The sequence below is a fragment of the Electrona antarctica genome, assembly GCF_951216825.1.
Source record: "Electrona antarctica genome assembly, chromosome: 18".
Taxonomy (NCBI): Eukaryota; Metazoa; Chordata; class Actinopteri; order Myctophiformes; family Myctophidae; genus Electrona; species Electrona antarctica.
The window spans coordinates 41,761,476-41,785,669 of record NC_136799.1 but is presented as its reverse complement, the minus strand read 5'-3'; the positions used below and the strand labels follow the sequence as shown (position 1 = coordinate 41,785,669).

The window sequence follows — 24,194 nt, the reverse complement described above, 5'->3', positions numbered from 1 at the left end:
CAACAGTGCTGATGTCTTCCCCTTTTATACAGGCAGGTTTGTCTGACATCACGCTGACTCAGCACACCTGGTCTGACATCAGCAGTACACAAACCGTTGCCTAGCAATGTCATCATAGATCTCCATATATGGGCATTAAAGGGCCACAGACAGACGTGGAGATGTCGCCATGGCAACCCGTTTGTTGATTCGGGTGAGTCCATGTTCACACAGCCATACACACTTTACACTACTGATGTCACTGACCACTCACACCTCAAACATTTTGTTAAATAACTCAAAAACTACAAAACATTTCAAAGTAAAATGTTCCAGCATGTGTCTACAGTAAGCTGAATTATTAAGTGTGAATAGAGTTTCTAGGTGAAAGGGATTTTTTGACATGCCAATCTGCCATTGACCCCCATTATACATTTCTCAAATTTGAAAGCACTATACAAATACAATCATTTTTCGGCCAACTTAGGTGGTACCAAAATCTGGCTCGGACCCTGGACTAGGTGGGCCGCAAAGTGTGCAAACTCTTTCAAGATTTTCAAGTGTACCCTGATCTAGAAAACTTTGAGAATTATACTGTTGCATATTTTATTTTACAATCAGTCCAAAATGGTAATGCCGAGGCTAAATTAAGGCACAGAACAAACATGTGGGAAAATAACCAATCTATATTGTACATTTACTGTACATTGTTAGGCTACTTTCTATTTACACATTTTCAAAGATGTTTTTTTCTATGTGGACGCTCCTCTGGTTCGTCCTCGTCATCCTGCTGCTTTCTCTTCCACATCTTGGCCATGGCCAGCAGTTTTAGGTTGGGCTGGTTAGCCACGTCCTCTGGGAAGATGTAGTCGTAATACTCCTCCCAGCCTGCGTCCGACCCGTCCTCGGCCGTGAGCTTTCTCCTCTTCTTGACCTTCTCGGGCAGCAGCTTCCTGACTCTGTCCACGGTGCTGTCTGAGCCGAACTCCCTCTCAAAGTCCCTCCAGGACTCCAGCAGCATGAGGCGCTCCTCCTTTTCCTCGCAGTTCCTCAGGCTCCTGTTGGCCTCCTCATAGATCTGTCTGCTCCTCTGCAGTCTGTCGCCGCTCTCTATGGACAGCTCAAACTTGCCGTAGCTGATCCATACCTTGACATGCTGGGTGCGCTGCAGGAGCCTTTTATAAAGCTCTCTGGTGTTTTCGTACTCTTCCTGTTCAATCTCGAAGTCAATGTATGACTTCCACAGAACCTCTGGCATGTCCAGCCGTGGCTGTCCGATGGCAAGTTCAAAGATGCTGCGGGCTCTATCCATATCACCCAGGATGGTCTCCAACTCTGCAAACTTGATCCAGGTGGTGCAGTTCGCGGGTCCAAACTCCAGGTATTTCTCATACAGCTTCCTACAGCGGTCAAACTCTCGTAGCTGCAGCTCCCGCTCAATGTAGCCTTTAAACAGCTTGTTCTTGGGACATTTACCTATGGCTGAGCCCAGGCCTCTCCTAGCGAACGGGAGGTTCTTCTGGCGGATTTCAAACTGGGCGTACAGCAACCACATCTTGGCAAATGTGAACTTTTTGTGAGGGATGAGGTCCAAGCATGCTTGGTACACCTGCCTCGTTCTGTCAGGATCCTTGACTTCCAGTTCTTCGTACAGTGCGTAGTTGATCCACAGGTAAATGTATCTCCGCCAGTGTCTCTTCTCTAGCTGTATGGGGGGCATGTTGGCGATGGCCCTCTCATACACCTCTCTCACCGTGTCCGCGTCTGTATCGCTCTCCACCAGACGCAGATAGTCGAACCACGCATCGTAATTGTGTGGGCTTGCCTTGACTTCTTCCTCATACTGAAACCTTCTCTTGCTGACGATGACGTCCTCTATGCCCCTCCTGTCTCCAAACTTCTTCTCAAACACAGTGTAGTTCTTGAACAGCTCCTGGGCCTGCTGTTTGGGGATCCTGTCCAGGGCGTATTTGTAGATGACCCACACAAACTCTTTCTGCGCCTCTTCAATCCTGGCATAGGCCACAAAGAGGTTCTCATCCACGTATTCCTCGCCAAAGAACTCCACCAGGCCTCTCAAACACCTTCCTGCCATGAGCGATGTAGCCATGTTTATCCTCAAAACAAGCATATTTGATCCAGTTCTTTACTTGAGGGTGGACAATCACAAATCTCTCATAAATGGTGCGGGCCTTGTCCACTTCCTTGTATCGAAGCTCAAAGTGAATGTAGGAGTGCCAGGCCTGCTCCTCTGGCTCCCATTCCATCCAGCGCTCAAACACCTGCCTGCAGCCTGCAATGTTCCCCAACATCTCCTCCATGTAACTGTACTTGTACCAGAAGGAGTTGACACGTGGCAGGATGGTGATCGCTCTGTCCCAGATGTTGCGGGCGTGGTTCACCTGCCGGCTCTTCATCTCAATTTCGGCATATTTCAACCACAGTGTGATGTTGCGGTGGTCCACATCCAGCGCACGCTCGTAAATAGAGCGAGCTCTCTGGATCTCTTTCAGACTTTCCTCCCATTGTGCGTACTTGATCCAGTTGCTGATGACAGTACGATTCTTTCTTATATTGTCCTCAAACCCCTTCCTCTTCTTCAGCTTGTAATCGTTCAGCTCCTCCTCATCGGTGATCTTCTGCTTCGGCGGAGGAGGCAGAAGTTCTAGCTCTCTCTCTTTGGCTTCCCTGAGCAGCTGCTCGGCCGTGATCTGAACCTCTGCAGGCGCCTTGTTCTTCACCTTCGCCACCTTCGGTATCCTCTGTTTCCCTGCCGCTGTGGACGCCATGGTTTTACCGTCACGATTCAGATACACTTACAAGAAAGAGTTTGAACTTGAAGACAAAGATATCAACGATAGAATAAAGTCCCAACGAAAGTTCTCGCTCTGCGTTCACAACAGCCTGTGCGCCGCCATGACACTTTCCCAGGATTCTCTGTGGCACTTACACTAGACATTGAGCAACAGTGCTGCCTAGCAACGGTTTGCGCGAAAGCGCTAATAAAATGTCTTCCCCTTTTATACAGGCAGGTTTGTCTGACATCACGCTGACTCAGCACACCTGGTCTGACATCAGCAGTACACAAACCGTTGCCTAGCAATGTCATCATAGATCTCCATATATAGGCATTAAAGGGCCACAGACAGACGTGGAGATGTCGCCATGGCAACCCGTTTGTTGATTCGGGTGAGTCCATGTTCACACAGCCATACACACTTTACACTACTGATGTCACTGACCACTCACACCTCATACATTTTTCACCGTTCACGCCTTTTTGAGTGGTGCAAACAACTGGCTTTGTACCGTGTACCTGTGTTTGTTCGTACCAAAAAAACGAGCATGGTTGCTATGGTTAGTATGTGACGTCACTGACATAGCTGATCAGACTATATAAGACCTTGCACCACTCAGTTCACACAGGTGTGATTTTTTAGTTATAAATAAAATAATGTTAAGTTTAATCCTGTGTGTCGTCTCCCTTTTTGTCATGATGTGAGCCAATCATGACAATATGATGAGTGTAAAATGACTTATACTGGATCTCTTGTCCAAAATCCCTTCCTAACATTTTAGTGTAGTTTTTATTTGACAAAATTGTCAATACATTTAGTCTTAGTTTGTAGTTGACGAACATTGTTCGTCATAGTATTAAGTCGACGAAATCAACACTGCAGCATAGTGTCGTTCAGTCCCACATCAAAGAGAGGCCGGCCTCCAAAGGTGGTGGTCTACTTTACACAGGTTGACAAGTGGTGAGGATGAGGTCGGCAGTCTGCTCATGCTCCTTGCACTACACTACTATGCTACACTGTCTTCTTCTTTGGCAATTTGAAGCAGCCGACCCCAGTACGCAGGCGGTTCAGCAGGGTCCATTGTCGGTAGATCTCCTTTGACGTCGTCTCCCAGGTGTCGATCGGTTGTTTTTCGCCATGCGGCACAACACATCCTCACACAATACAACCTCATTTCACTATGCTCAGCCTGAACTGAATTGAATCACTGTAATCAACAGGTGATTAAAAAAAACGCTGATGAGATGTACTGTGTAGCCAGCTGTAACATAATTGGTGTGTATTCTCTCTGCAGACGTGACCCCCTCCACCAAACCTCACTTCAGCCGTAGCTGAGAACATCATGGCTGCTGCCTCCGAGAGTGAACCTAGAACATTGGTGGGATTCATAATCACGCGACAGTGACAGTCAGTGACATGACACACTGACATTTTGTAAAGTTCGAACACTGACACCACGGCGCGTAATCAGCGCCTCAAACTGTGACTCCGCCCACAACCGGGGGAAGTTGTGATTTTCTCTCGTTTACTGCAATGCAATTTGCGGCATTTTAAAAACAATATTGAGCAGAGTAGCGATTATCAAACGTATTTGCAATGCCATACGTTGAAAGATCTGTTGCCCGTGGACAAGGCACGCTACCTCCGCAAGTTAGATAGCATCGGCATAGATGTTTGTCCGTATGTGATTAAGGATTGGACCAAGTTGCATTGGCAGCCATAGAAAATTCTTACCCCAGGCTAAAACCGGATGTGACGTTTTTGGGCGTTCCTGTCTAGCGTGGTATTCGGGAAGCATGGTGGTTAGCAAAGATAGTGGATAAGGTACAGTGTAATACTTTGTTTCAGTCCAGAAAATCAGATGGAACCATACAATTCCAAGGTCATGAAATGGTTTATATCCATTGTGTTTTCACGCCCTACAAAATAACTTAGGGTGACCTGTGTGCGTGCGTGTGTGTGCATGTGTGTGCTTTCCTTCACAGGTTTCATTTACACAGGAGACATCATCCATAGGATGCTAACAGCCACTCAGTATATTGCACCTCTGATGGCGAACTTTGACCCCAGCCTATCCCAAACCTCCACTGTGCTTTACTGTGACAACGGTAAGATAAATTTAATACATACGTTAATGGGAGGACCAACGTTGTAAGCAACCCACAAACTGCAACTTTCTTTTTTTGTCATTTAATGCCCTACTTCGTCATACGAGATTGTCAAGCAAAAGTAATGAAAATAGCCGATCTACAGTACAAGCTCGCAATGGGTTGCATAATTAGATCGGCCATTCTTCACAATTTCGGAACATTTTCAATTCCATTCCATTTCCTGAATAGTTATGGTTTTCATTCATGCCTTAAATGACCATTAATGAAGAAAAATAAGCATTACTAATGAAAAAGCAGCATCACATTTATTTAACCCTTGAACACTGACTTTTGGTGTTTTGTGTGTGTGCGTGTGCGTGCGTGCGTGCGTGCGTGCGTGCGTGTGTGTGGGCGTGCAGCGTGAGAGAGAGAGAGAAACAAAGGATGCAAGTGATATGGGTGAGATGCTACCTCTGCCCACAGTGCCCAGTAAGTCATCTTTACTAACAGTTCAGATCGTGAGTCTTCAACATGGGGTCCGGGACACTTAGGGGGTATTCTGAGTTTCTACAGGGGGGGCAACCAAATCTTTTTTTCTTTACATTCACTTGAACCATCCATGTCCATTGAACCAGACGTCCACAAACACAACACCAGAGGCAGCTCCACAAATCACGTTCAACACAGATTTGGCTCAAACAAGGGGTTAAATTTGTTCTACTGCTATGCCACCAAAATGTAGAATGCCCTACCAACAGTCATACAAAGGTCCTTGTATATTTAATTATCTGTCAAATGTTTCTATGAATTGAATACTCAGGACCCCAATGGAAACAAGCCATCTCTCTGGCAAGGACCCATATTTCCAAATGAGATGAGGATCAAATAGATCAAATGTATTTGCTATGCTCTTATATCATATTATTGGTTCTGTTTTGTTCTTTTTTTGTGTGTTTGTGTATTGTGTTTATGTTGTATATTTTCAATGGACCTTGAGGCTAGAAAGCTTTTAAATTGCATTTACAATGAGTAAGCCTTTTCCTTTTTTTAGGAGCGCTAGCCCCTCCTATATACAGCTTTAATGTTTGTTTTTCAACGATGCTTGTTTAAGAAAACGCCATAGACATAGTTTGTTTTGAGGACTAAAACCAACATTAGCACCCATTGCTTAAACAAACATTATGTAGTAATTGATGTTGTAAGATGATAAGAGCGCCCCTCACTTCACACGGGTGTGATTTTTTTATAATTAAAATTATCTTCAAATCTTATTGGAAGTGATTTTTCTGTTCTGAACTATGTCAAGAAACAGCCATGATTTAATGATTATGGGAGCATGCTTAGATTATGAAAATACTTAGAAAAGACAGCTTTTTATCCATGGGGAAATCCATACTGGGAGAATGGGGGGGTCATCTCTGTGTTCCAACTTCCAACAGCAGAGGTCACTGTGTCCAAAGGGCAGCTGTCTGGGACAATTTCTATTCCACAATGAGAATCTGCAATTCATTGATGGAATTGTTGTATTTTGTCTCCATATGAAGTCATTTAGGAGTCAGATGAAGCACTGTTTGTTTAGAATGTTCTCCCCTCACGTGCTTTCATCAGAATTCAGAAATGGTTCTGGTTTCTGAGCGGCTTTTAGAATGTATTGGTTAGGGGTCGGTATATTATTGCACAGCCTACACAAGCACTCGTGAATTTCATTCCAATTTGATAACGGTTGGGTCAAGTCACGGATTAACTACATAATTTAGGTATAATCATTTTGGAATTTAATTATCATATATTTTCTTTGTATGTTGTTTCAAATGGTTTGTTTTTTGTCTCAAATTCTATTCTAGTTTTCTATGTGATGAGTGTACATGTATATTTTGAGTACTTTTAATCTCTTGTCAGTCACGGTTTGAATGTTGATTGTAATCACTCACCATCACCAGGCCAAAGCCTGCATCACAGGGGGATTCACAGCACCAAGTCTCAGGCTTCGTACACACCTTTCGGACACACAGATCTGTCCGACCGACCACTGATTACATTTTTATGATTTGATGCCTCCATGTCCCACAATGCTTTGCGCGATTTGGGCGGTGCTACGACACGCGGAAATAGATGCACATATGTTCAGTGTAGTTTTCTTGACTGCAGCAGCAGCTAGCGATAGTTTGTCGAGGCCGTTTTTCACACTCAAAGTTCACTTAGAAGGTCCGGATCAAGGACCAAGGACCACATATTTGCATTTTGATTTTGGTCCGTTTGGTGTTCACACTGGACTGTAAAGCGTACCAAATATGTAAACAAATGACACGTGGACACGTTAAGCGAACCAAATAGTGAAAAGAAAGAAAAGAGGTCATTTTACGAGGGAAAAATAACATGAGGGGGTGCGGGAAATCACTGTCTACATTTTTTGGGCGCAACCTTCAGTCACACAGAGAGAAGAGAACAGCAACATGAATCATGATTGCAGCAACAACTTGAAATTGCATTAATTCGTAATAATTTTATTAGCCAAATAAGACAACAGATGAACAGAGGAACAGGTGTTTGAACAATAATGTGCTTGCTGCGGCTGCATACAATTCACCGGAGACGTATAGCCTACAACAAAGTATCCCCGAATCCCGATAAAAAGGACTTTTCTTCCATGTGTGCACCTCCGCTGCAGTTGACCTATATCACGTCTTTTGCTATAGTGATGTAATTAATTAATCATTTAGGACCACCTGTGTAGCTTATTTAACATTTGCTCATTGGCTCTTTATGCGTGCGGCCGTGCGCTAGAGCGAGACAGGATGATTTTAAATATTTCTCTGTCTGCGTCTCTCCCATAGAGCTATAAAATATATCGGGTCTCTCCCCCCACATGTGCGCGCGTCATAACTTTTCGTGGTGGCGGCGGCGCATGCTTAAAATAAACAGATCTACAAGCTTACATCGTGTACCATACCGTAAGTACCATTCGTGTCGATAACTTGTACATCTGTTATATTTGCGCATGTGAACCTCGTACGCTGCCATTACATTTCTACTCTAGGCTACTCATAGACATATATGCGTCTAGGCCTACTATTAAAATCAATAGTGATCCCCGTAAAAAATACATGCTTTTAGAACTAATTATTAATGCAGCCTCACAACTGCCGAGGCCCGACGGCTATTTTGGCTATCGTCCTGTATTTCTGGACTCTCCAAGTTACGCACGGACGTAGCCAAAAGAAGACATACAAACAAGCGATATAATAGTCTGTGTCACGTAACTCAGAAGACTACAGCCTAAACCCCACCCAGTGCTGTCAAGAACGGAAGTTCTCTCCTATTAGTTGGCGGTTAAAAACCACCCTTCTGTCCGATCTGAAGTCCCACCCTGTTCGTTGGCTGTTTTGACTACAAGGTGTCCGATGTGTTTGTTGTGCCCTCCGCCCCCACATCGGACAGGTTTGTCCGATCAAACGACGTGACTCCCATTGAAAATGAATTGGAGCAGCAATCAAATAGCAATCAGGCATCGCACACGGACCAAACATTTGTTCTTTAGGTGTGTACGCAGCCTCAGCTGGAATTTCAGAGACCCGTTTGAGAAAATGGGTCCCATCATGGCGGTGCAGCCCAGGCCCAGGATTAACCCCCACGAGGGCTCAAAATAGTTTGAGAAAATGGGTCCCATGGCAGTGCAGCCCAGGTCTCCCAGTGATACATTCCTGACGTGTCCAGGTTGCCATATTGAGTACACCGTTAGCCAACAAAGGGAGCTTCTGTCTCACATTGACTACTGCCCAAAATTATTAATTCAGACAAGTGCAGTTCAAAGTGCTTCACAGGAACCCTGACCACCTGCAGTATCAAGAACAAACCCGATTGGATTTGTTCGGATTGGAAGGAATGTAATTAAATCCATGCTTGTCCCCTATTTGTATTGAGAGGGCAGAAGAGGACTTAAGACTTTGTGCTGCCATACATGGTTTTTACTCTAGATTCTCTAAAATGTGTCTAGAGTCTGTATATTGTGTTTATATATCAAATGATAATGAGATTACTTGAAATTGTACAAATGTAGGAAATTATATTCTTTGGAGAAATGATTAGAGAGAATAATACATGCTTAAAGGACCACTTCACCACTCTTTTCAACCTGCCTTCATATAATTGGTCCTCACTGATGTTCATGTTAAAATGCCACCCTTTTTTTGTACTCGGTCTGTGTCTCATATGAGGGCGGTGGGCAGTTCAGAAACCCGTCCACCAGTGATATCATCGATGGGGAATCAAAGGTAATAGAAACTGCAAGGCTTTCTATTCCTGAAAAGTTGCAAAACGATAATGGAAGCCATCGTTCTCACGATATGAAAATCTAAATATATATATTTCTTAATCTTATTTAAGATGATGCTTATGAAGATAGGTTGAAAAGTGGTGAAGCGGTCCTTTAAGACTCATATGATTGCATATACCATAATACTAATTACAATGTGCAAGTACCTGTTCAATCTGTATCCTCCCACTTGGTTCTATCATTCTACAATTTAACATTTCCTATCAGTCCTATGCTAAATAATTATACATTTCTGTCTCTGCCAAATGTCTTAGTCCGGTGAATGATTTCCATGCAATAAGGGGAATACATCAGTATTCTGTATCTAGTATGTAGTAATACCTGTAATGTTTCTTTCCCTAATAAAATATATATAAAAGAGGAAACATTACAAACCGAAATGACCCTCCTGCTCTGCTATATAAAATTATTGATACTTTATTTCATACTGTTGTGTGAGCACAACAAATAGCTGACCCTGTTTAAAGACCCCTGTTTAAACCATTTAGGTCTAAGGCTGATTCTAAAAAAAACCCACTTCTAAATCCTAAATTCTTGGAAAACTTCAAATACTTATTCACAAATTATATATATATATATATATATATATATATATATATATATATACACACACACACACACACACACACACACACACACACACACACACACACACACACACACACACACACACACACACACACACACACACACATATCTCTGCTCTGTCGGGAAGAAACAACCCAACTCCAAAATGTTCATTTTTCAGAAAATAAAAACCTTATATTTTGAAAACAAAGCAATACTGCTTCATTAAAGTTGTTTTGTGACTTTATATATTGTCAATGACTTGCATGAGGGGTTGAGAGGTGTGGAGTTAGCTGCTTTAGCAGACAGTTTGAGGGCCCAATGGAGTTGAGGATTTGTCCGAAGCCCTTTTAACTACTTTTCATTGGTACAATATCTTTTTAACCAACACAGACGTGTTCAATAGCACTGATTGAAACAAAAAACGCTGCAACCCAGATTAACAAGGGGCGCTCCTATGCCACAAAGATGTGGAACACCCTACCAACAGCCATTAAGAAATGTGAATACCTATATTCACACTCTCTCAAAGAACACTGCAACGCAGCTGCAATTCGAAACTGGCCCCTATAAAAAAGTTAAAAGTACCCCCCCCCCCCCCCCCTATTTTTCCATACTGTAGCCTACACGTTTCCCCTTTTTTACTTTATTTAACTGTATATATGATTTCCTTTTTTTCATAGAAGTGTATAGGCCTATTTGTACGTCTTTAAATGTTCTGATGAGTTGAAAATGGAGGACCCTGATGTAAACAAGTCTTAGTCCTTTTTCTGGTTTTACCCTTGTAGCAGTTAATGACCTGTACTTCCGTTTAAACTGTACCTACTACCCATTCTACAAGCTGTGAATACAAATTTCAATCAAACCATAGTAGCTGTCTGTCAGTGTTTTCTCTGGGCATTGTTTTAGGGGTTATGGCCTATAGCTGGCCTGGCCAAGAATAATGCACAGTGACAGACCCTTTGAGATGTTGATGTCAGTGGGGAGCAAAATTACAAAATATTGTTTCATACATTCTCCATGTAGGCTATTTGTGAAACAATACAATGAAACATCAAATGCATTGAAGCCGTGCACAGCCACAAACTAAAACAAACACAACAGGGTATGCATGCAGTTAAAGCCTTATTTCCTCCTGCTTGTCACTTTGACCTGTCTTGAGATTTTCTCTTTAATGGGCTGATGAGGTGTTCTCTCTGCAGGTCTTTCTGGGCTTATCCGAGTCAATCAGTATTGATTGAACATGATTTTCTTAGAAAGTATTCTACCAATAATAACCTATTCACTCCTTAATGTACAAGTTTAAGATAGTAGACTGTCTGTGCGGTGTCGTGTGCAGATTGTTTAACATGCAAAGCTGCAGTAATTATTTAAAAAAAAAAATGGTGTGGTAATCTAAATTGAAAATAGTTGTAAATAGTCCTATGGTCACGAAGGCATACGGGGATAAACCTTAGAGTACTAAGGGATAAACGTGCACTGTAGCCTACTAATTAATCCCGAGGAGGAAAAAAAGACTCGCTGGCCGGAACTGCTTATAGTGTCGTGTTGCCAGGGGGACAAAGTTAGTGGTTACACTAAACAAACCAGCTGTATGATGTAAACGCACTTCTCGAGAAACTGAAGAAAAGGTTTGTTTGTACGTCTGACTCTGAAACACGAATATTGTTTATTTTATGAGCATTTGTTGACGGGCTAATTTCACTGGAGTTTGTCTGTTGTGGCCACTTGTACTGTAGTGTATGTACATCATGTTCTTTACAAACATAGACAAGATCTGTATACAAACTGCCCTCCCAATCCACTCTGGGCGTTTTAGTCCAGAGCACACCAAAGCTTTCTACAAAAACCTAGGTGTATTCAAATACTATTTTAAACTGGTAATGGCAACAACTGATGAGAATCCAAACGGAGTGCTCTACAAGGCCACTGGCCATGACAACATCCCCTCCAAATTTCTCAGAGACTCAGCCCCCTGCACAAAAAAAGCAACAAATTAGACCCCGGCAACTACCGCCCTATTTATATTCTTCTCGAAAGTTAAGGAAAAAAATGTCTATGAACAGGTTGAAAAATTGCTTGCCAATAAAAAAACTAATGTACGAATTCCAATCTGGCTTCAGAAGATCCCACTCCACTGACTCATGCCTCCTCTATTTGAGCGACCACTGATCAAACACGAGGTGGATGCTGGCATAGCCTGTGACTGCAACTTGTTCCTGTTGGTGGATGACCTGCAGGTTGAAAAGGCACCTGGCTCGCTGATAAACTATCATTACACCTGGGGAAAAACTGAATTCATTCTCTTTGGATTAAATAGTAATCTCAGCTAAAATTAAAGTGGGTGACAATATTATCATACGAAAAGATGAAATTACCTACCTACAGTAGGTTCCATCCTGGAGGCAAATCTTTCCTGTGATAAAATGGCCACCATATGTAATCACAAAAAGTCAACCAAAGAACAAGATTTCTGACTGTACACTACAGGATCTCCTCACTGGTCAACAAAAACACCTTGAAGACCCTAACAGGAGCCCTCATACAAGGTTTCTTCGACTATGCATGCACCTCTTGGTACCACAGCACCTCAAAGGCCATTAAATCAAGGCTCCAGACTTTCAAAAACAAACTGGTCAGGCCTCACTCCCAGAACCCACCTCACCTCTGCCCATTTTGATAGGCTGGAAATTGGAATGGCTGGGTTGACGATAGAGTACAGCAACTTGCAATGGGCCTGGTCTACAAGTAGACTAGACTTTATGTAGACTTTAAATTTGTAAAAAAAAAAAGTGTTTACACTTGCTGAAAATAGCTGATCTACAAGCTGCGACGCGTTGTGACCTTGTAGATCGGCTATTTTCAGCATGCAACAAAGTGTCTAACACTTCAGTGAACTAACATTTTAGTGTAGTTTTTATTTGACAAAATTGTCAATACATTTAGTTTTAGTTGTGATGGCTTAGTTTTCATATAGTTTCCATTTAGTTTTCGTCAGTGAAAAAAGGTAGTCGATGAACATTGTTCGTCATAGTATTAAGTCGACGAAATCAACACTGCAGCATAGTGTCGTTCAGTCCCACATCAAAGAGAGGCCGGCCTCAAAAGGTGGTGGTCTACTCTACACACGTTGACAAGAGGTGAGGATGAGGTCGGCAGTCTGCTCATGCTCCTTGCACTACACTACTATGCTACACTGTCTTCTTCATTGGCAATTTGAAGCAGCCGACCCCAGTACGCAGGCGGTTCAGCAGGGTCCATTGTCGGTAGATCTCCTTTGACGTCGTCTCCCAGGTGTCGATCGGTTGTTTTTCGCCGTGCGGCACAACACATCTGACCACAATACAACCTCATTTCACTATGCTCAGCCTGAACTGAATTGAATCACTGTAATCAACAGGTGATGAGATGTACTGTGTAGCCAGCTGTAACAATATCGGTGTGTATTCTCTCTGCAGACGTGACCCCCTCCACCAAACCTCACTTCAGCAGTAGCTGAGAACATCATGGCTGCTGCCTCCGAGAGTGAACCACGACAGGCTGCGAAGAGAATGAGACTGGACACTTACCATGTGAGTTGTTGTGTTCAAGTTGCTGTGTGTTGATACACCAAGCACAGGAGGACAGAATACAAACTGGATGCCTGTCTGTCTGTCTCTACACACTGTATTTTCAAGGCGTTTTATGAAGCATTTGCATCTGTAGTGATGCATTTCGGTGTGATCAACACCACCTGCATTTTAGGAGGAGAGGGTTCACAAGGCAAAAGCTCATGGAGATCAGCCACATTATTCACAGATTAATATATATTTTTTACTTGTCTGATTATAAATCTCCCTCTGGATACTGTTGTTGCACTTCAGGAGGACGACAACAGTGTATCGCTGTCCTCAGCGGACACTGAGGTGTACGTGGAGCCCACCCACCCCAAAGAGATGTTGGAGGGCCTAAACAGGCTGCGTCTCAACAGGGCCTTGTGTGATGTGGTTCTGTGCTGCGGGGGGCAGGAGTTCCCCTGCCATCGCTATGTGCTGGCCTCCTTCAGCCCTTACTTTGAGGTAATCATTTATTGAACTGCTGTTGTTAAAGGGGCATTCCACTCATTTTCAACATTTGACTATGTCATTATGATTAATATACCTTAGAGCTGTTGTGTGGAAATAATAAAAAAGTCCCCCATTCTGTGTTTCCTAGAACTAGAGGTCTGAAAAAATGAATCTGAATTTCTTTCTCTCCGTAATTACAGTTCTAGGAAACACAGAATGGGGGAACTTTTTTATTATTTCCACACAACATCTCTAAGGTATATTAATGACATAGTAAAATGTTGAAAATGGGTGGTTTTCCCCTTAAGGGAACGTGAAAGCCAAGGGGCTATATCCAGCCTGTTCGTTGTAAATAAAAGCCTAACCCATGAACACCCACGAGCCAACCATTCACCTTTTCAACCTGCACAGGCAATGTTTACGTCTGGCATGCTGGAGTCCACACAGGAAAGGGTGACCATCAGTGCTGTGGAACCTCAGGTGTTTGGAATGTTGGTGAACTATGCCTATACTTCAGAGGTGTCTATCTCTGCTGCAAATGTGCAGGTACATTAGTATCAATATAAATCGTATTCATTGTCTACATGTTTGTCCTTCTATACAACATTGGTGCTTAATAAAGATTTTTTCTTTTTTTGGTGTTTGGTCTAGGCCCTACTAGTAGCATCAAACCTGTTGGATTTCAGGGCTATTCGAGAGGCATGCTGTGTCTACATGGATCGTTACATGGATATAAGTAACTGTGTAGGGATTAACTGCCTTGCTGAGGCCCAATGCTGTGAAATGTTGGCAGAACGCAGCATGGATTATATTCTGGAATACTTCAGTGAAATATACCAGCAGGTCAGTGATTCAGAGGGATCATACATTTCCCAAGTTGTTTGTTGTAGACTTTTGCTCCAATAACTTTGTTTTATTTCTGTTACTCAACCTGCCATCACCAGCTCAATGAACGGATTAACATATTAATAAGCTACAGTCACATGTCCATTTCAGTAAACAAATCATCTAACAACAGTGAGACTTCAGAGGAGAAAAGGTTACTTCAGTATGAAGTAAGGGGACAGGGTTTTATTTCAACTGTCAGCTAATCCAGGGGTTCTCAACCCGTGGATCGCGACCCCTCGGGGGGTCGCCAAATTATTTTGGGGGGTCCCCAAAATATTTAAAAAAAAAATATATATATATTTTTTAAATTTTATTTTCACGATTTTTCAAAAATAGCAGACCTACAAGTTCATAGCGCGCCACTCGGTGGCGCGCTATGAGCTTGTAGATCTGCTATTTTTCAATAGCTAAATTATAACAATGCTTAAAACATCAAAAGGGGTTCCCGCCCAAAATGGTTTAAGGTTATTGTAGCAGTCAATTTATATTGGGGGTCGGGAGGGGGCGGGGCGGGGGTCCCAAGACATTGCCAAAGCATTTCCGGGGGTCCCCGGCCAAAAACGTTGAGAACCCCTGGGCTAATCTACTGTATTGCTTTTGTTCTACCAACAGGAAGACTTCCTGTCTCTCTCTGTGGAAGAACTGGCAGTGATTCTTGCCAGTGACCATCTCAACGTGCCCAAGGAGGACATGGTGTTTGAAGCTGCCATGCTGTGGTTAGACAAGTGTCCTACCCGCAGGCAGAACTTTGAGAAGGTTTTTTTTTTTTTATTGTCATGTTGTTAGACGGTCGAAGCCTGTACTGTCGATACGCTTGGATAGTTCTAAATGCAGGTAGTTGCTAGAACAGAAACATTTGTTCATTCTGATGAGAAACATCAATCAATTGAAAGGAACTTCTTTTTTCGTCCAATACATGCGTGGTATATGGTACTATGCATGCTTTATATATAATGTTGTATCCGTTCTGTGTTTTAAGGTGCTAGAGCAAATCCGTCTGCCTCTCATAAGCCCCTCCTACCGCCACACTGTGATTGAGTCTCTGGATGTGGTGAAAGAATACCAGGGCTGCCAGAGGTTCATCTCTGAGGCCAAAGACCAGCCCTTCTGTAAGACAGCACGCCCACGCAGGACCACAGGTACCCTTCTTCACACATGCATGCATTGCTGCAACTGGTGGAAAGAATACATCAGTGTTTTGACAAATTCTTCTAATGTACACGCATGCAAAGAGTAGATTTAAGAGTTCTATCTGCTTAAAACTACTCTGACTCACTTGTTCCTTCTCGCCCGTATTTTGAAGTGATAGTGATGGTGGGAGGAGACGATTCGAGCGAGGTATTTGACAAAATTGAGATCTTTGATCCCCTGACCAATCATTGGAAGACACAAGGGCGTTTGCCAATGGATGCATGTTTGCCAGCAACGCCTGCTATGTTTAAGCGTGGTGAGTAAATGTCACAAACCCAAGTCAACAAATAACATGGTCACATTACATAAGTAGAGTGAAAAATAATTGAAAAGGTGCTCATCTGAGCACAGGTAGGTTAGTGTGGCCTCCTGGTGGCACTATAATGGGCCAATGTGTAAAGGGTGCAATTTCTTTCTAGTAAGACCGTGCTGCGAGGTCCCTTTTCGTTCGGATTCGTTCCCGTGTCCTTGGCACTACTATTTCAATGCATTTTTGCATAGACAATACCCTTCTGGACTTTGGGTTAAAAGTTCTCCGCATAATATCCTGCAGTATTTTGTCACAAGCCAGAAATGTCAAATGTCAAAAAACGAAAATCTTGTGCTGCTGTTTTTGCTTGTAAAATATGTTATATTGATTTTGGCAACACAAAATCTTTCTCAAATGTCATAAATACATGGCATTTATTCCTCTGCGTAGTGGGAACGCGCCTGCAAAATGTCAAGGAAATTGCACACTGCGTTCATGATTTGAGGCATTTTGTTCAAACCAGGACCAATCGGGTGGAAGCGAATGTTATCCAATCAGGATGGAATATGGACAGATCCGTCTTGATCATATGTCTATAGAGCGTCGCAGTCCCGCCCCCTTTCATGACGACGCCAGGCCCAGGAAATGATTCCCAATGCATTTTTCCCATAGACATTTCAAAAATAATTTATTTAAAGACTGTTACGCCGCGGACAAAGCCAACTCGAGACTCGTGACAACTCATGACAACAAACACAATATTTTTGACCAAACAAATAATTACAAAGAAGAAAAACAACAAAAAAAGTGTTGTAACCTGCCGTTTTTTCTTATTGCTAATTATTTGTTCGGCCCAAAAAATTGTGTTTGTTGTCATGATTTGTCACGACAAGAGTTGGCTTTGTCCGCAACGTAAACGTCTTTAAATAAATACGTTCTGAAAAGTCTATGAGGAAAATGAACGGAGAATCATTTCCTGGGCCCTGGTAGGGGGCGGGACTGCGACGCTCTATAGAGATACTGTGAACCGATGTGTGTGTGATTTTATTTGACAGAATCATTCTGAAGGAGTATTATCAAAAGATTGTATTGTCAGCACCAGGCCGAAGGCATGGGGAGAGAGTATGTTTTGCACTCTGTCCGTGCGTGTGTGTGTGTGCGTCCGTCCGTTCGACCGTCTGTTACCAGCTAATCTCCGGCACCGTTAACCCTGTCGATGCCAAACTGTGCACACACACACACTCCCTGGATGCCAAGGATGAACCTCTGCCCGAATTTTCCAGAGCAGCCTGCCACCAGGAGTGAGACTTTTGTAAAACACATTTTTTTTTATGTGACTCCTCCAGATTCTGTCCAAAAATCCTGCAAATCGTTACACAGTATCTCTACAGTCATGTGTTCAAGATGGATCTGTCCAATATTTCATATTCCATCATAATTGGCTAACATTGGCTTTCAAAGTTTGCAGGATTGGCCCGTTCTGAACAAAAAGCCTCAAATCATGAACGCAGCGTGCAATTTACGTGAGATCTTTCACAGACTTTCCTACTAGGCGGAGGAATATATCCCACCCTTTTCACATTGGCCTGTTATAGCGCCACCAACAGGTGGATTTTTGAAATAGACTTTTTTTTTTACACAAAATGCCTCAAATCATCCAATTGCCATCCAAGACGTAAGAAGTGGCACCCTTTTCACATTGACCTATTATAGCGCCACCAGGAGGCCACAACCTGACCTGCCCTGGTGGAGACCTGTGCCCTGTGGGGCACTTTATCTAATTTACATCTTTATTGCTCTAACAATTAAGGCATAAATCAATGTTTTAATTCTGCTCTTCTCCCACCGTAGGCAGTACTCTGTTTTTGGCTGATGGACTGGATTATTCAGTCAATAGGGGGATGATTTGCTATGATGTTGACCTTAACTCATGGAGGGCAGCTCTAAAATCAGCTCCCAATCCCATGAATAAACCACGCTCCTACTTCAGTAAGATTGTTAAGTATAATCTAGGGCGCAAGATACGGCAGTAGATAAAGCACAACTTCAGATATTTACATTATGCCCCTCTCTCTCTCTCTCTCTCTCTCTGCGTGCCTCCCGCTCTCTATCTCTGTGTATAGTGTGCACCCCCTCTCTCTATCTTTGTGTCCCCCTCTCTCCCTCCCTCCCGTCTGTCTGTCTGTCTGTCTGTCTGTCTGTCTCTCACACACACACACACACACACACACACACACACACACACACACACACACTGAGCGGTGTGTGTGTGTGTATATAGTCTAGAAGATTCTAGACAATATTGATAGATTGTTGCAGAGCTTGTTGTACATGCTGTAGTACATACTGTACTTTGTACAATATTGGCCTATAAATTAACATTGTAAATGTCTAGTATTAAAAACGGTTATATTTGTAATGCTCTGGAAGCCTTTCTACAGTTGAATATAGAACTAAATATAAGTGTATTTGTGAAGTAGTGAGATCGAGCACCAGAAAAGTAACAACTTTCACTCCTGATATCACAGCCTTGATTAATTATGGATTTAGTGCTTCAAATTACAAAGAACTAAAGTGTTGTTGCCTTGGTTACCCAAGGGAGAGACTGTATAGTGCATTTGGCAAGGACATCACTTCTAATGAGTTTTTTTTCCTTTTTTCTACACAACTCCACATGGTCTATATAGGCATGGTGACGTTAGATGACTACGTGTATGCCATGGGTGGTCCGTGGCCCTCAATTGAGCGGTACGACTTTGACGCTGACAGCTGGCAGCTCATGGAACCTGTCGATCTGGAAGCGTTTCTCGCTTCTATCGCCTCCGTCTCTCCGGCTGCACTAGAAGGACATCTCTATTTTATTGGTACGGAACAGATTTATGCAACTGCAGGCTCAGCCTGCTGGGTTTCATAAGGTGTGTGTTTCTACTCTGGAAAGATGCAAGTCGGGAATGCATGCAATTATACTTTGTACTTGTTGCCAAGAGTAATCGGCGATCGCTGTGTCAGAGTACCCACTGCAGACAGTACCCCCCCACTGTGGTAATGGATTTCTCCCACCCCAGTGAGGGCGAGAGTTATAATCTTCCTTCCTGGTGGCACAGTTTATTCTGGCTAAAACTAACCCTGGTCCAGTGCTTATAGCGAGTCTCTCACTAACGCCCTGGCGGGAACACCTCTGCTGCTCACAGGCAAGAAATCCCACTGCCGTGCGAGAGGTTATACTTTACCGAAAATAAACAAAACCACATAGCTACAGAGTAACTTCTTCTACTATGGCATTTCTGGGTTGTGCCTACGCCGATCCACTTGGATGCATTTGATTTTACTTCATGACAAAAATAGTGCATTTTAGAGAGGAGCTGGGGAACTGAGTAGAGTACTACATTCTAGAGTAGCTATTCCCAGCCTGGAAAATTGACTTTCACCAACACAAAACGGGCTTTGTTTCGGTGATTAGCGGAGTAGTTTTGTTTATTTTCTGTAAAGTTGGACCCCATCGCATAGCAGTGGATTATATTTTTACGTCTGTGTCTGTACGTGTATAATATATATAGTTTTTAAATCGGTGTAGTAGTAGTAGTAGTCATGTTACCTGACCAATGATGTCACAGTATTCTATTTATAATTATGTCATGATATGGTCATCATGACTAACGACTCTGGTACACCAGGTGTTTTCTACACAGTATGATCCTTACATCTTTAGTTGATCCTTAAATGAAAACCAGAGTTATAATAACACTGTGTGTGTGTGTGTGTGTGTGTCTCTCTCTCTCTCTCTCTCTCTCGCGCTCTCTCTCCTGGGCCCTAGGTGTACAAAAAGATTTGCGTTCAATCAGCAAGGTGGCCAAGTACAACCCTGAAACATCTGTATGGACGGAAGTCGCTCCTATGCATAACCCGCGTGCCGATCCAGCTGTCCTTACTCTCAACGGAAAGATCTATGTTATAGGTATCATTCTGCTCTTAAATGTTCTTAGTCAATGGTGGAAGAAGTACTCGGCTTCACTTGAGTAAAAGTACCAAAATATATCTAGTTAAAGTAAATATGTACTCATTATGCAGAATGATTCTTTTAATTGAATTGAAAGTAGTAATGCATTAAATGCTTTCATCATGTTAATGTTGCAGCTGGTAAATGGGGTGGGGGTCAGGGGAGGTGATTTGAATTACTTTGTGCTGCTGGATAACTTAATCCGTAATACATAATTTATCATTTAATGTACATTTTGTGTTGATAAACTAAGGGCACTTTCACACCCAAAGTTTGCGATTTGAAATCTCTCTCTCTCTCTCTCCAGACATGCACTGCCCAGCTCACTTAATAACCCAGATGACTAGAGAGAGTTATGTAATGCATAGCACAACAACAACACTCTGTTTAGGCTTATTTGACATCAAACTAGGAGAGGAGAGACCACGCGTTATCTGAACAACGCTTGTATCCACCCAGTATGCACCCAGCTGCACAGCCTCGCAGACAAGATGTGTATCTGCATGTAGCTATGTCATAACATTGCGCAGTGGCGCATGCTTAAAAAGAACAGCTCTACAAGCTAACAATAGCCAACGGCAATTTTGGTTAAACATCTATATTTGGTCCTGTATGAAGTCTGAATGCGTTCACCCCCGTAAGAAACCACACTGTGGTTAATTTGGAAACAAACCGATTTCGGCATTTTCAGACCTCAATGCTTCCAGACAAGTGCGTTGGGAGGGATTTAACAGCTGCTCAATGGTTTTAAAAAGAACACGTGGTTTATCCACATTTTTAGAAATAACATCAGAGAAATGCTTTGCCTTTTCAGCTTTAACAGGCCTCTTATATTCTTTCAAGCAATCTTTAAGAATGTCATGTGACACATGAAGCCTGTCTTTCTTCCATCTGCACTCAGCCTTCCGACACTCCTGGCAGCGCGGGTGGTGTCGTTTAGCCAAGGCTCAGACCTAGGTTCGGGACGCATGGCTTTTAATGGCGCAACAGTGTTACGAATGCCGGCACAGGTGGAAAGAAAGGAAGATGTGAGTTGCTCAGTGTCTAGACCCTCAGAGAGGCCATTATCAGCCTGAGATACATTATTAAAAGCGGAGGAGAACAGCGTGGCGGTAGCAGGTTTCAATACACGGCACTGACCGCATGAATTAAAAGTGTCACAGGGCAGTGCTAAATCAAAAGTAACAGGGAAATGATCGGAACTGACTGGAGCACAAACGTGAACATTAGAAATGGGCAAACCATAACAAATGACAAGGTCAAGCGTATGCCCAATGTGTGGGTGCACTGGTGCAGTGACGGTTAAAATGAAGGTTAAAAGCATCAAGTACATCCGTAAAGTCTAAAAATAAAGCCAGTGGCTTAGAGATACAACAGACGTGCACGTTGGTATCTCCGACCATTGTATCGTAAAGTGTATCGTACTTGAGCCCATTAAAAGTCACTATCCTTTTAATTCTTTTTTATCTGTAGGTGGACTGCATACTGATTCTGCGAACGAGAGCAACATGCGCAACATTGAAAACACGATGGAATGTTACAACCCCAAGACCAATCAATGGACCGTGTGTGCCCCAATGCAAGTGAGACGCGTCGGGCATTGCGCAGTTGAGGTGGATGGAAAGATCTACATACTAGGAGGGTGGGATGAGAGCCACAGGTAAGACATTGCCTCCATGAATGCCTGGGAAAAGGTGGCTTCTTGTTCACAGCATATATTTAACACATGGCTATTGGTCTCTCTTCATGTAGACTCACCCAGAACATTGAGCGCTATTGTGAAGAGACGGACACCTGGGAAACTGTGGGGCAGATGCCCAATGGTCGTGCCGGTTTCAGCTGCATGTCTGTATTGCTGAGGAAAGACTGTAAAGCCATAGTTGATGAATATGAAAGTAACTATGCTTTTTATGATGATTATTATTACGAATAGTAATAGTACTACTGGCTATACTGGGAACACTGCACTAAATTATCATGGAAGTTGCCTACTTGCTGTAGGTCAACTGCTATGTTTCACTGGCAACAGATATTGCTCAGATCTGTATACTGTACCTACTGTGTAGGCTGGCTTACATGTACATACAGCTCCATCTCAATTAATTAGAATATTGTGTAAAAATAAAAGTTCATTTTTGTTCCCTAATATAATTTGAAAAGTGAAACTTTCATATATTCTCAATTCATTGGGCATAACATGAAGTATTTAAAACATTTTTTTGTTTTAATCTTGAGTATGGCTCATGAAAATAAAAAAAAATCTTATCTCAACAAATTAGATTCTTTTTACGAGACCACTGAAAAATTTTCTTTTTTTAAACGAGAAATGTCGACCATCTGAAAAGTATATTAATTTATGCACCTGTTGAGGTGTTATGGAAGCCCAGGTTTGCTTTGATAACCATAAATGCATTTGTATTGTTGAGTCATGTCTCACACCTTCCTCTTGACAACCTAGATTCTCTGTGGGGTTCAGGTCAGGCCAGATCGCTGGTCAGTTAAGCACAGCAATACCATGGTCAGTATACCAGTTACTAGTAGTTTTGGCACTGGGCAGGTGCCAAATCAAGCTGGAAAGGAAAATTAGCATCTCCATGAAGCTTGTCAACATACTGAAGCACAATGTACTCTAAAATGATGGCTCTGTTGAAACCATAAGTTTTCACTGTCAGTGGATCAACACCAGCAGATAACATGGCCAAAATCATCACTGTGTTTTGTCAAGTCCAGAGTCTCAAAACAACCATCTATTATGATATGTTACAGCACTGTGTGCTGATCTTCCATTTTATGCAGCACTTGGCACCTGCCCACAGAGCCAAAACTACTAGTAATTGGTGTACTAACCATGCCATGGTATTACTGTGCTTAACTGACTGGCCTGACCTGAAGCTCACAGAGAATCTATTCTAGGTTGTATTGTCAAGAGGAAGGTGTGAGACATGAGACTCAACAATACAAATTAATTCACGGCTGTTATCAAACAAACCTGGGCTTCCATAACACCACCAGTGCCACAGGCTGATCACCTCCATGCCACGACCCATTGATGAAATAATTTGTTCAAAAGTAGACCAGACCAAGTATTGACTGCATACATTAATATCCTTTTCAGATGGTCGACATTTCTCGTTTAAAATATCATTTATTTTTAGTGGTCTCGCAAAATATTCTAATTTGTTGAGATAGGATTGTTTTATTTTCATGAGCTGTACGCCATAATCATCAAGATTAAAACAAAAAGTTTTTAAATACTTCACTTTATGCACAATGAATTGAGAATGTATGAAAGTTTCACTTTTTGAATTATATTACGGAAGAAAATGAACTTTTACACAATATTCTAATTCATTGAGATGGAGCTGTATATCAGCCTCACATTACAGTCTGTACATAGTTATTTGAAGACAGAGAAGCCCTTTGGCTAATTTAAAATATACACTCAATGAGTCGAGGATATACAGTAGTTAAAGTGTTTAATGTGTCTTGGGCATAATGTAACAAATAATAACAAAAATAAGGATGGCAGCCGGTTTTGACCCACATGGGTCTTTCTCGGGACGAGGCTAGAAGTATTAGGATTGGACTGGAACAAGTTGCATGTACTGTATCTCATAGCCTCTAATCAAGAGCATCTGCTATTCTTTTGTTCTTTGACCTATAGCTAACATAGTATCTGTTCATAATCTGGTGATACATTGTGCCTTGTGCTATGCCCATATTTTTATTTTGAAATTGTTTATACACCGTTATCCCAGTCAATCCGATTGCTAAGGTCAGACTACATATGTTTTTCTTTTTATTTGTGATCTCTCACTTTCAAACATTATTTGTATTTGAATATTACTTGTAAAGCTGTTACATACTGTGGTGCTGACGACACCTGAATTATCTATGCCGGGGATCAATAAAGAATTACACTATATCAATAAATGTTTTTATTTTTATTTTTCATGTCAATGTGAAATTGCACCTACAGTACAGTAGTTACCACCCTGCCATGAACTTATATGGCAAGATTTTCATACTAAAATTGTTATTTCAAAGAGACTAAT

General features: G+C 42.3%; 1 protein-coding gene and 1 pseudogene across 4 annotated transcripts; one reads left to right on the top strand and one right to left on the bottom strand.

Moving 5' to 3' along the window:
• Window positions 1-715: 715 nt before the first annotated feature.
• On the bottom strand, window positions 716-2,858 carry LOC306941907 (crooked neck-like protein 1; annotated as a pseudogene). The gene has a single exon. The product of its transcript is annotated as a crooked neck-like protein 1 (transcript).
• Window positions 2,859-7,730: 4,872 nt separating this feature from the next.
• LOC306942065 (kelch-like protein 23) lies at window positions 7,731-24,062 on the top strand. 3 transcript variants are annotated; one of them, XM_079527768.1, is made up of 13 exons: window positions 7,731-7,818; window positions 13,226-13,339; window positions 13,631-13,825; window positions 14,225-14,359; window positions 14,465-14,656; window positions 15,314-15,457; window positions 15,681-15,840; window positions 16,005-16,148; window positions 17,994-18,131; window positions 18,830-19,006; window positions 19,957-20,097; window positions 21,613-21,799; window positions 21,892-24,062. In XM_079527768.1, exons 2-13 carry the CDS (start codon window positions 13,274-13,276, stop codon window positions 22,070-22,072), a joined length of 1,860 nt encoding a protein of 619 aa, XP_079383894.1. In that variant the 5' UTR covers window positions 7,731-7,818; window positions 13,226-13,273; the 3' UTR covers window positions 22,073-24,062. The 3 variants fall into 3 exon arrangements, with proteins under 3 accessions (XP_079383894.1, XP_079383893.1, XP_079383892.1); XM_079527767.1 differs by lacking the exon at window positions 7,731-7,818 and adding an exon at window positions 11,344-11,406; XM_079527766.1 differs by lacking the exon at window positions 7,731-7,818 and adding an exon at window positions 11,346-11,398.
• Window positions 24,063-24,194: the final 132 nt, after the last annotated feature.

Coding starts and splice junctions, on each gene's coding strand:
- LOC306942065 (XM_079527768.1), top strand. CDS start 13,274: ATGGCTGCTGCCTCCGAGAGTGAACCACGACAGGCTGCGAAGAGAATG. Junction 13,340..13,630: donor TGAGACTGGACACTTACCAT/GTGAGTTGTTGT, acceptor GTTGCACTTCAG/GAGGACGACAACAGTGTATC. Junction 18,132..18,829: donor TAAACCACGCTCCTACTTCA/GTAAGATTGTTA, acceptor TGGTCTATATAG/GCATGGTGACGTTAGATGAC.